General features: G+C 36.2%; 2 protein-coding genes across 2 annotated transcripts; both read left to right on the top strand.

Moving 5' to 3' along the window:
- The first annotated feature begins 441 nt into the window (after window positions 1–441).
- Window positions 442–2,113, top strand: LOC104213446 (protein BIG GRAIN 1-like A). Its single transcript, XM_009762949.2, has one exon. The coding sequence runs from the start codon at window positions 846–848 to the stop codon at window positions 1,965–1,967; it is 1,122 nt and encodes a 373-aa protein (XP_009761251.1). The 5' UTR covers window positions 442–845; the 3' UTR covers window positions 1,968–2,113.
- A 7,770-nt stretch (window positions 2,114–9,883) lies between these two features.
- LOC138888499 (uncharacterized) lies at window positions 9,884–10,519 on the top strand. Its single transcript, XM_070170368.1, has one exon. It carries the CDS (start codon window positions 9,884–9,886, stop codon window positions 10,517–10,519), a length of 636 nt encoding a protein of 211 aa, XP_070026469.1.
- The last annotated feature ends 1,524 nt before the right edge of the window (window positions 10,520–12,043 follow it).

Here is a 12,043-nt window from a genome sequence, read left to right as displayed (position 1 = left end):
AATAAATATTTAACTATAAAATTATTCCCCCCGTTTCAAATTAGATGAGATACTTTCCTTTTTTCGTCTGTTCCAAAATAAATGCCACATTTCTAAATTTTGAAATAAATTAGCGTTAAACTCTTTATTTTTCCCATTTTACCCTTAATGAAAAGCTTTTATAACCATACAAATATCATCATCTCACAAAACTTTTATACCATAAGCTTTTAGGAATACATGTTTCAAAAGTATTCTTTTTTAATTCCCATAGATTTCGTGTCGAATCAAACTATCTCATCTAAATTGAAACGGATGGAGTAAATATTATTGTATCGAACTCATAAACTTGAAACCCCCGCCTATGCCACCCCCTCCGCATCCCTCTCACCCTACCCCTACCCCGTGCTTGTAAGTTGAGATCATATAAAGCCCAAAGTGGAGCAGAAAAGAAGAGAATAAAACACAAACAGTTCTCTCTTCTCTTTTCATCTCTCTTATCTCTCTCTCTTCCTCAGGCGTGTCATCCAAATTCCAGGCTCTCATTATTCTCTGCTCTCTCTCTCCCTAAAACCATCATCAAACCCAACTCCATTAACATAACTCTTGTCTCCTTTTTTCCTCTTTCCATTTTCCCTTATACTCATTCCTCTGTTCTGTTAAACGTGTGTTTTAATCATCAAATAGCATGGATTCTCAACATTCTGTCATGATTTTTCTTGCCCCTTATCTCCATTAAACTCTCTGTTTTCCATCAGCTTTTGACTCTCCCAAAACAGACAATAAAGACATTCCTTTCATCATTTTTCACCCCACTCCTTACTATCCCCCCTCTGCTCTGTTTTTTCACCTCTATAAAAATAGGAATGGATAGATATAACTACCAAAGAGAGAGAGATATTTCACATACTTCAAATCCTTCATTTTCTTCTACACTACTTGATGCAATTTACCGTTCAATAGATCAAGGAGAAGAAGAACAACTTGTACTATACAAAGAAACAATGCGCAAGAAACAGAGCAACAACAACAACGTGGAAAATTTCCAAAAGGTTTGTATGATTGAGAAATGGATGGAGCATAAAGTCAGTGAAAAAGTTGTCGTTCGACGAAAATCAGCTGCAGATTTCGAGAGAAAATCAAGGAATTTGATGAACTCGAGCTCCAGTTCCTCAGATTCAAGTTGTGGGGGAGTTTTTTCTTCTAATTCAGAAGCTGAATCTGTTTATAATAATGGAGTTAATAACTCCTCTGTTTCTTCATGTTATGGTTTAAATAGACCTAAACCTATTCGAACTTCCATTTCAACTACCAAAAATCTCAATTTGGAAAGAGATTTTGTTCAAAAAACAAAAAATGAAGGTGGGTTTGTTAAAACAAAGTCTAAAGCTTTGAAGATTTATGGAGATTTAAAGAAAGTTAAACAGCCAATTTCTCCTGGGGGTCGTTTAGCTAGTTTTTTGAACTCAATTTTCACTACTGGAAATACAAAGAAACCCAAAGTTTCTTCTACTTCAGCTAATACATCAACTTGTTCTTCAGCTTCTTCATTTTCAAGATCATGTTTAAGTAAAAATACTCCAAAATCTAGCAATAGTGGAGTTAAAAGATCAGTTAGATTTGTAGATGAAGCTTGTCAGTCCAATTTGGAAAGTGTGAAAAATATTAGGAAAACTATAAATGAAGAGTTGAAATTTCATGCAATGGAGAAGAACCGTAGAGTGGAGGAAGCAGCTAAGGAGTTATTGAAAAATTATCAGAAGAAAGTGGAGAGGGATTTTGATATGAGAAAAAATTCAGAAATCAAGAAAATGGAAGTTTTTGAAGATTATGAAGATGATGACGTGGCAAGTTGTGCTAGTTCTGATTTATTTGAGCTTGATAATCTTTCTTCTATTGGAATAGATAGGTACAGTGAAGAATTACCAGTTTATGAAACTACTAATCTTGGTACTAATCGAGCCATTGCTAATGGTTTCATTTTGTAATTCCTAAATAAATCTCAAAAAAAAAAAAAAATTGTTAGTGTATTATTGTTACTAATGTAATTGGTTTGATTGGGGGTTTACTTTAAGAGAAATGAAATGAAATTTCTCTTTCAAGTTAATTTTATTATCTACCTTTCTTCTCTGAATATTTCCCTATCTATTTTTCTTTTGTTCCTATTCTTATTCACACTTGTTTACCAATTTGCTTCATTGCTAAAGATGTAAATTTATTTCTTGTGTAGATGATAATGGCCATGAAAAAAATAAGGCCAAATACATATCCGACCCCTTAAACTTGTCCAAAGTTTTCAATTAGGCACATAAATTAAGTATTTTATCTATTGAACACCTGAAACCGAACCAAATTGTGTCTAGTAGTATCACATTAATTGCTAGATAACTTCTAGTTATAACATGTAAATGTCCATAATAAGTAGATTGTACTTCATAATAAAGCAATAACTTGTTATAATATTAGCGTATATTAGTTAAATCTAAAAAGAAAAAAGGATTCTTGAGAGATCATGTTCACACGAGGAGAAGAAGAGGTAAAGGCAATTCAAGAAAAGGGGCAAAGGTAAGATCATCTTCACTCATCGAAGAGAGAGTTTAGGCTTTTTTTTTTTCTTTTTTTTTTCTCATTACATTAGCTTTTTCTTGGTTTTTTTGTGGGTCCTTTTTTGCTTCAAGATGGCGCTAGCATAAATATTCCCTTCGAATTATGAAGTCAAAAAGCTACTCCTACTATAGCTTCATTATCAACTATATTCACTGCTAGTAAATGCCACTTCTACAATTTGATGCATTTATTATTTCCAAATTCATAACCAATTATTGAAATAATTATGAGTAGTCAAAATGCTGAAATTTTGGTTATGGCTCCCTACTACCTATGGTTCATATTATTTTTCTTTTTGGAAAATTAATTTTATTTTAAAATAATTGATGTCTTAAGAAGCAAGGATATATTTTTTTCAAATTTAATTTCCATCTGCTCTCGTAATGTTAATGAAGTGAAATGTTAAGAAATACAAATGATAGTTTAGACAAATTATGTCACAATTAAAGTTATTTAATGCCTTTTCTTAAGAGGTGTATTGTAATTCAAAAAACGACAAATATATTAAAAGGATAATTAATAAAGTAGAGTAAAAATGGGATTGACGAAAATGATGATTGGAGGAAGGAAAAGATAGGGATTGTTCATGGTCTCCAAAAGATTAGGACAAAAAATCTAAGGTCAGATTTTTGTTGGGTGGGGGAGCTAGTCATCCTTTACCCATTTTTACTTCGGTTCAAACACGATATTCGCATTAAGACTCGATTAAATTAGATTCGCATAAAAATATTTTATATTAGAGTAAAACAGTTTTTAGCATATATGATCTCATACACACGAAACTTCTAGATAAGAATTAAAGAGTACTTATTACTGTATCACAATTCTTGTTGGTTATTCATTTCTATTTGCTTACAATTATCGCCTAGATGCCTATAGGGGCGTAGTTAGAGTGTCGAAAGCGGGATCGGCCGAACCCAATAACTTTAATTCGAATCATATATTTATTTTAAAAAAATTCATTAAATATTTATAAATTATCTAAAATTAAATAACTTAAAAAGATTAAAATATCAAACTCATAACTTGAAATTCTGATCCCGTCTCTAACTGACACGCAAAGAAAATGATATACCTTAGGTTTGTTATTCCAAGAAATTTAATAACTACTGACAGTACTTCTCTGTTATGTACACAAAGGTCAAACAAAGGGGTCTTCACTTTCAAAGGACATATGCACTAACAAGAAAAGTTAATTACTACCTTTGAAACTGTTTTTCTTCTCACCCCAATATGCCAACAATATAGAATTCTGTTCCTACTCGAACCAGAGTGATATGATGACCTCTAGTGGCACAAGAAATTATATGAATTTTATGATATAGTAGAACTTATTATTAGTGCGTGGCTGTCCACAGATATATACGAAGAAAAAGGGGGTCATTTTTTGATGATCAATAATAGGTTTAGGCCCCTCATTTTGGAATCCTAGGTTGCTAAAATATAAACTCTAGTTTATCACCTTCAGTTCATTTTAAATATCATTTAAAACATTTATTAAAAAAGTACCGTCCGCTACACAAAACATTTTATATTCACATAGCATTTGTAAAAAAATCGCACCCTAAAGAATGTTATGTAGACAATCTACCCTGCAAGGATAATTTTTTTTAAAAAAAAAGATCTGATTTTTGAAAGCGACATTTATTTTGGACCAAGTTTGTTTGGCTAAAACGATAATTAAGATGGAATGGAATTAAGTATTATATATACAACAATAATTTTCAGTGATCGCACATGCATTTGTAGGACATGTATATAAATTCACTGCTAATTTACAAAAAAAAAAATAAAAAAAATCATGCTTTTACTATTTGTTTGATGATTAGGTTTAGTTCATTTTTTTGGTCATCCGCGTACGGGTTCTTTAATTTATTTATTTCTCCTTTAATCTTTACGACCAAATGTACAATTTCTACAGCTAAAAGTAAGCCTTGTGAGCTGTGGTACGTACTGAGCATGACAACTTGAAATTCGTTAAGATACAGCGAAAATATATAATTACTAAATTAAGAAACTTAATACACGTGATGACCACAATCAAAAGTTCAATAAAGTAAGCAAATATAAGAATTATCTTGTGATTACTATAAAAGATATGTGAAATCTAAGGAAAAGAAGTCTTAGGAATACCCTACAGTGGAAGTTAAAAATGAAATGGGAGATTAGAGAGGACCACAAAATCATAACAGTTTGATATGCTAATTAACCTATAATATTTTATGCTTAACTTACACATTAAAATAATAGTATAATTTTAAAGTGAACAAAGCTTGAACTATAGGAAAAGAAAAGCCTATATCCTACTCCTATGTTCTAAAGTTGTTATAGGGTTTGATTTGCCTATGCAAGAAAAAGAAATTTTATTTTAGGACCCATTCCTGTTAGTTCACAACCAAAGTTGGATGGCGCTAGGTCTTAACGTACCATATTTAATATTAAAAATATAACAATAAATCCAAAAGAGAATACTCATTAGTTAATGGCTCATTTAATTAAGCCCTAGCTAGTATTAATGCTAAAACTTAAAGCAAAGATGTTAAAATTAATATTCTTAAAACTTTTTCATATATATTTTTCATATATATTGAATACGTACACGACACTTTTCTAATTGGTCATGCACGCCTATAAAGATGTAGGCCTGTTGCATGGTGAGTTCCCTCGTCCCATTTCACATTAAAAAATGACAGCTCGGTGCACAAAGTATTTTTCCGTTTATGCAAGGTCAAGGGAAAGATCGCACCTCGAATGATGTGATGTAAACAACTTACTCTAACGCAAGTGTTAATGGTTACTTTCATGACTCGAACCTGTAACTTATTGGTTACACGGAAACAATTTTATCATTGTTGCAAGCTTCCATTTCAAATTACATTTAAAAACTAAGAGTTTACTAGAAGGATTGTGTAAATAAAGTCTACAATGTCATATACCTAAATTTTGTATAGTACAACAAAGGCCTGATAGTATAAATCTTTTACTCTGTCAGTATAGTACTATTAAATTTCAATCCAATAACTAGACATAATTTTTTTTTCCAGTTTCTTGCTTAGTGATGTACTTTGTTATTCATTAACCAAGGAATTTTAGTGGGGAATCAACATTATAATCATGAGAGGAAAAGGAAATTCCCTACTAAAGTCAAAAGTTGCTAAAATAAGATTAGCTGAAATTCTATTTAGTTTGGATTCAGCGATTTAATTGGTAAAGCCTAGTATATAGTTAATGGCCATCGCGATAAGATGATAAACTTGCTTTATATATATGGTTGGTAAGGTGGGGAAGTAGTTAACTTCAATCATAAGATGAAATTAATAGGAGCCTAGACGTGAGACCACCCTGCGTTGACTATTTTTTAAGTTTAAACACATAACTAATCATCATACTAATCTTCTCCATAATATAAATTTTGATGCACTTAATTAATTACTGGAGTACTTTGTTTTTGTTAATTAGTATTACTCTTTATGCAGCATATGTATTTGTCAAAACCTCAACTTGAAAATATGGTTGTCTGTATGCAGTCTTTACGATATGGTACTAATAATATTTTCTATAACTGGTTATTACACACAAAAAAATATGTATTTCATATTGTAATAGGTTATTTGCTTTTAAGTTACTATTCCAAGTTATTATAGATACTTACCTATAGTGATCTTTTAAATGACCTATTAGAGTTGATTATGCGTACCAACTATGTAAAAATATTCACCCAATCAGGAATTTATAAAGTAATTACAGATAAATTATATAATACTAATCAGTGACAAGGTAAAAATAGTAGTTGATCATCTGTTATCAGGGTAAACTACACTAAGAGTAAAAATAATTAGTATTATTCTTATATTTTTGGTGTACAAAACCTAAATCAGACCCGATAATTTAAAGTTTTTTTTTACCTTCCTAGTGTATCGAACTTTCTCTTTCTCTATATATATATTCATTCAAATTAATAAGAAGCAAGCTAGCCACATAAGGCTGGAATATGCAGCCCCCATCAGCAATTAAATGACCTGTTTCTAATTCAAACCGAGTGGTTACAATCAGACTGTTTTTGTGTATATATCCTTTGGGATCCAACTAGCTTCTTCTTTGATAATGTATACTATATAGAATTTCTTTTCATTATGTTGGGCAAAGCTCGGCTGGGCTTGTTACATACCAACCATGCATATGTCACTGGCACCTACAGTGTTTTGCCTTAGCTTGTAAATGAAATCGTTATATTTGTGGCTGCTGTTACTATATTGATCAAGTGTAGGACCAATTGATTCAAGTAATGACACAGAAAACTTAGAAATATATACTCGTTGTTATGGAGTAGTTATTACTATAGTGGACTTTGAAAACGAAGAATCAATCAAAGACGGAACGAAGATTTCAAACTTATGTGTTCTGGATTTTAAAACGATTATTTCAAGTATTAATGACTGAGTTTTAAATTTAATATTTTATACATATTTAATAAATTTTTAACAGAAATATATTGTTTGAACAAAAAGTACTGGATTAAGCCGACCGTAGCCGGGCTTCTAGCTCCGCTGTGGCTTCATAATAAAAGAGTTGCTGTTTAAGAAGGGTGCATGAAGGGTCATTGAGAAGGTACCTACCTAGACAAATATTATCCTTTTGTAGGTCACTGTTTCCTCAAGGGCAAGACTCTTCTTGACTTGTTAACGTCTTTTAATTTATAAATATTTTTCCAGTCTCCTCCAGGCTTCTTCTACTGTTTCTCGTATCTTTAAATAATGTGCGTTGAGCGAAATTTAATAACTTTTGCTTAAATAATGTATTTGTTCTAGAAAATTTATTACTTACAGTTTAAATTTAGAACCCCATTATTAGTATTTGAAATCATTTCAAAAACCTAAAACCCATAAAGTTGAAATTCTTGTATTACCTTTATTTTATTTTATTTTTTTGAAATTCTCGTCCCGCTTTGCTTAAGTCTAATTTTTGGTATGGCATGCACTGCCTTGTCGTGGAGGCTAGGGCTGCATTTTCTACTGTTTAATTAGCACTCTTTCACGTATTAACCACAATTAATACGCCCGATGATAAAATATCTGAATTTAATTTTGATTAACTCAAAATGGTTGAAATAATATTTATCTCACCTAACGATTATCAGGTTGTGACTAACAGTTTAGCTATATGGATGGATATGCTGATCAGCTTATGGTTTTTGTGTGTTTAAACATCATTTGTAAAACCCTAGATGAGTTTATCATTGGTATATATTTTATTGGTTAATTTTATCTGAACGTAAACCTGAACTGAAACCCTAACAATCTTGCTTCACAAAATACTTGGTTAATAGTACTATACAAGTATATATATGATGACACGTAAAGGCATTTTTGTATGGGTCCAAATTTGATCGACCACAACCTATGGTGAGCACGACAGATGATCGAGCACCCACGAGTCGACACCCAGAGGGATACGATCCTGTGGTAAAAGGAGAGACGCTACGACATCGATAGTAGAATCAACACATTAGGAGACCTAAGGAATATTCTTCAGATTTTTCTTAACCTGTCGTTCCTGCGATTGGAGGAAACTCCTCAGTATATAAGAGGGATGAAAGCCTTGTAAAGAAAAAAAAAGACATTTGGTAAAACTTATTAACCTTGAATAAAAATTGGCAACTCTCTTCTCTCTATTATTATCATCCTAATGTTTATTATCTTCAACTACGATTTACTCCTTCATCTTTGATTGATTTGTCCAAAAGAGTTTAACATCTTTTGAGTCAAACAATTTGGCGTCGTCTGTGGGGATTTCCATAGCTGAAATCATAGTTCTCATCTAGGTTCTTGAAAGTGACGATTATTGTTCTTCAAACCCCATAAAAACCAACAATGGCGGAGAAAGAAGCGAGGCTGAAGATGATAGCAGATGTCTCAAACAACCTCCTGAACTCCCTCAACAAAGCCGGTAGAGAAGACACCGAGAATACAACACCAATGGTTACACCGGAGGGTGAGATCTCACCTTCTCCACACGGGAATCTAACGGTCTTACGCGAAAGGGGAGCCTCCACGTCCACGGCGAGAGAAACACCACTAGCAGTCACAAAGTTTCTAGAGGAATGGTTGACAAGTGCTCTGAGCAACATGCTCGAAAACCCCCCTCAAGGAAATGTCGAAAACTTACCACCTACAGAAATCGCAGCTACCATCAGCGAACCAAGCACTACACGAACAGGCAACACCCGCACTGTCGCTGATGCAGGTGGCGATGCGCTCATAGCCATCTTGAAGAAAATGGAAGAGATGGAAAACGAGAACAAGACGCTCCGTGATCAAATGAAGGAGCATCAGGAAAGAGTTGACAAAATACCAGGTGCTCTTAAGCTATTGACAAAACGCGATGTGGGCCGATTTGTCGAACAACCATACAACGACGAGGCTGCTCCTTATCCTATCCCAAAAACCTTAAAAATGCCGCCATACTTGAAAATATACGACGGGACCACGGACCCAGAGGATCATCTAATCCATTATGTTACTGTGGTAAAGGGCAACGATCTGTCAAAAAAACAGGTACCATCTGTGCTGCTAAAAAGGTTTGGTGAAACTTTGACAGGGAAAGCATTGACATGGTACTCCCAGCTACCGACACGATCAATATCAATGTTTGAAGAGATGGCGGATAAATTCGCCACCGCTCATGCATAGGCAAAGAAGGCTAAAGCTAGGATCAACGATATCTTCGCAGTCAAACAAACGACGGGCGAGGGACTTCGGGATTTCTTGGCCTGATTCAATAGAGTAAGGATGAGACTACCAAACGTGTTAGAAGGGATAGCAGTAGCAGCCTTTCAAAATGGGTTAAACAGGAGCGGATCAAAAGCGACCAAAAAACTGCTCAGTAGACTCATGAAGTATCCCCCTACCACAACAACAACAACAACAACAACCCAGTATCCTCCTATCACATGGGAAGAAATTCACAACACCTACTGCGCCGAGGTAAGGGCAGACGAGGATGACCTGAACGGTCCGCTTCAGCGGTTAACATCGGTCCAACGAGACAAGGAAATCGACGCAATGACGGGCGAAGAGATCAACCACCACGCTTCAACCGAGAAAGGCATCAGCGCTATATTCAAACATCCAACGCGCCCCCTCCACGACACGCAAAGGCCGTGCCACGACACATTGCGCCCCTCCGAAATGAAAGAGGTATGCCTCCACTACTATCTGCTCATAAGTTTTGTGTTTCCCCTTCAGAGATAGTGTACGCACTGGAGAAGCTGGGCACAAAGGTACAATGGCCGCAAAAAATGAAATCGGACCCAAGCACTAGGAGGTCCAACGTCCTCTGCGAATTCCACCAAGAAAGAGGACATAAGACCGAAGATTGCATAGGTCTACGGCAAGAAGTAGTCATGATGCTGAACCATGGGTATCTAAAAGAACTGCTGAGCGACAAAGGAAGAGTCAACTTCGCCCGAGGACGTGACCCATCTCAAGGACCTCAAAATCCACCATCACCAGCATGCACCATACAGATGATCATTGGCGGTGGCGACGACGCAATAATCAACCACATGAAGTTCACCACCACCCATAAACTCAAACGGACGGTCGCCCATGAACGGTATGACGACTTCGAATACAGTATCATCTTCGATAAGTCAGATGTTGACGGTTTGTCTTTCCCTCACTATGATGCTTTGGTTATAACTTTACACATCGCTGATACAGATGTAAAAAGAATCATGGTAGACGACGGAAGCGGCGCGTGTATTGTTCTCCCGCAAGTTCTCATGCAAATGAGGCTTGAGGATAAAATAATACTGCATTGCATAACACTAACGGGTTTTAACAATGCAGTAGAGCGGACATCCGGAGAAATACTACTACCTGTCCTAGCTGGGGGAGTCATGCTAGAAATAAGATTCCACGTCATGTACTAGGAAACAACCTATAACGCCATCATATGACGACCATGGATACACGCCATGCGAGCCGTCCCCTCAAGCTTCTATCAAGTGATCAAATTTCCTACCTCGTGGGGAGTATTCAGCATCCGAGGTGAGCCACGCACCGCCCAAGAATGTCATCGGATCGCCCAAGATTGCACGCACACTAAATAGCTGAAAGGCGCAAACACGAAGGTATAGCAATCAGCTATGTCGGGAACTAAACCCGACCCACTAACAGAGGCCATCAAAGATCCAGACATCGTAGAAGCCTGCAAGGCAACTATAGAGGATCTTGACCCAGTCCAATTGGACAATGCCGACAACACAAAAAAGGCTTACATAGGGCACAACTTCTCGGAGCCAGGTAAGTATCGTGAATTTTTAACTAACAACGCCGATTTGTTCGCCTTCTCCCATTCAGATATGCCCGGAATCCCAAAGGACATCGCCACTCACAGAATGAATGATGACCCACTCTATACGCCGTTACGGCAAATAAGGAGAAAATTTAATGCTGCGATCAATGAGGCAGTCAACGAAGAGGTGGATAAATTACTCGTCAACGGTTCCATCAGAGAATCAAAATACCCCCAATGGGTCGCCAATGTAGTCATGGTCAAAAAGAAGAACGGGAAATGGCGAATGTGTGTGGACTTCACCGATCTAAACAAAGCATGCCCAAAAGATTCCTTCCCATTACCCCACATCGACCAACTAATCGATGCGACAGCGGGGCATGAATTGCTAAGTTTCTTGGACGCCTACTCTGGTTACAACCAAATTCTAATGGTTGAAGAGGCTAAAAAAAGACGACTTTCATCACTCATCAATGAACCTACTGCTATAAAGTAATGCCGTTTGGACTCAAGAACATAGGGGCCACGTACCAGAGGTTGGTCACCAATATGTTCAAAGAGCAGCTCGGCAAGACCATGGAGGTCTATATCGACGATATGCTAGTAAAATCGACAAAGAAGGAAGATCACGTTAGCCATTTGAAAGAAGCCTTCGAGATATTGAGGCAGTACAGGATGAAGTTGAATCCGAAGAAGTGCGCCTTCGGCGTGGCCTCAGGAAATTCCTAGGTTTCCTCGTGTCGCAGAGAGGAATCGAAGTCAACCCGGATCAAATCAAAGCCATCGATACGATACCAGAGGTACTGACCACCAAAAAGAAACTGCAGAAACTAACGGGGAAAATAGCCGCCTTATCAAGGTTCATTTCACGATCCTCGGATAGATGCCACAAATTGTTCAACGTGCTGAGAAAAGACCACAGGCTGCAATGGAACGAGGAATATGTCGACGCCCTGAGGAAACTAAAGGCGTATCTGTCTTCGCCACCACTACTCGTCAAAGTGGATCCAGGAGAGTGTATGCTTGTGTACTTGGAAGTTTCCGAAGTTGCGGTGAGTGCAGTCTTGGTCCGTGAAAATAAAGGTACGCAATCTCCGATTTATTATATCAGCAAATCTTTAATCGATGCCAAGACAAGGTACCCTCACCTTGAAAAGCT

Source organism: Nicotiana sylvestris, chromosome 3 (assembly GCF_000393655.2).
Source record: "Nicotiana sylvestris chromosome 3, ASM39365v2, whole genome shotgun sequence".
Lineage (NCBI taxonomy): Eukaryota > Viridiplantae > Streptophyta > Magnoliopsida > Solanales > Solanaceae > Nicotiana > Nicotiana sylvestris.
This window is presented reverse-complemented; position numbering and strand designations above follow the sequence as displayed.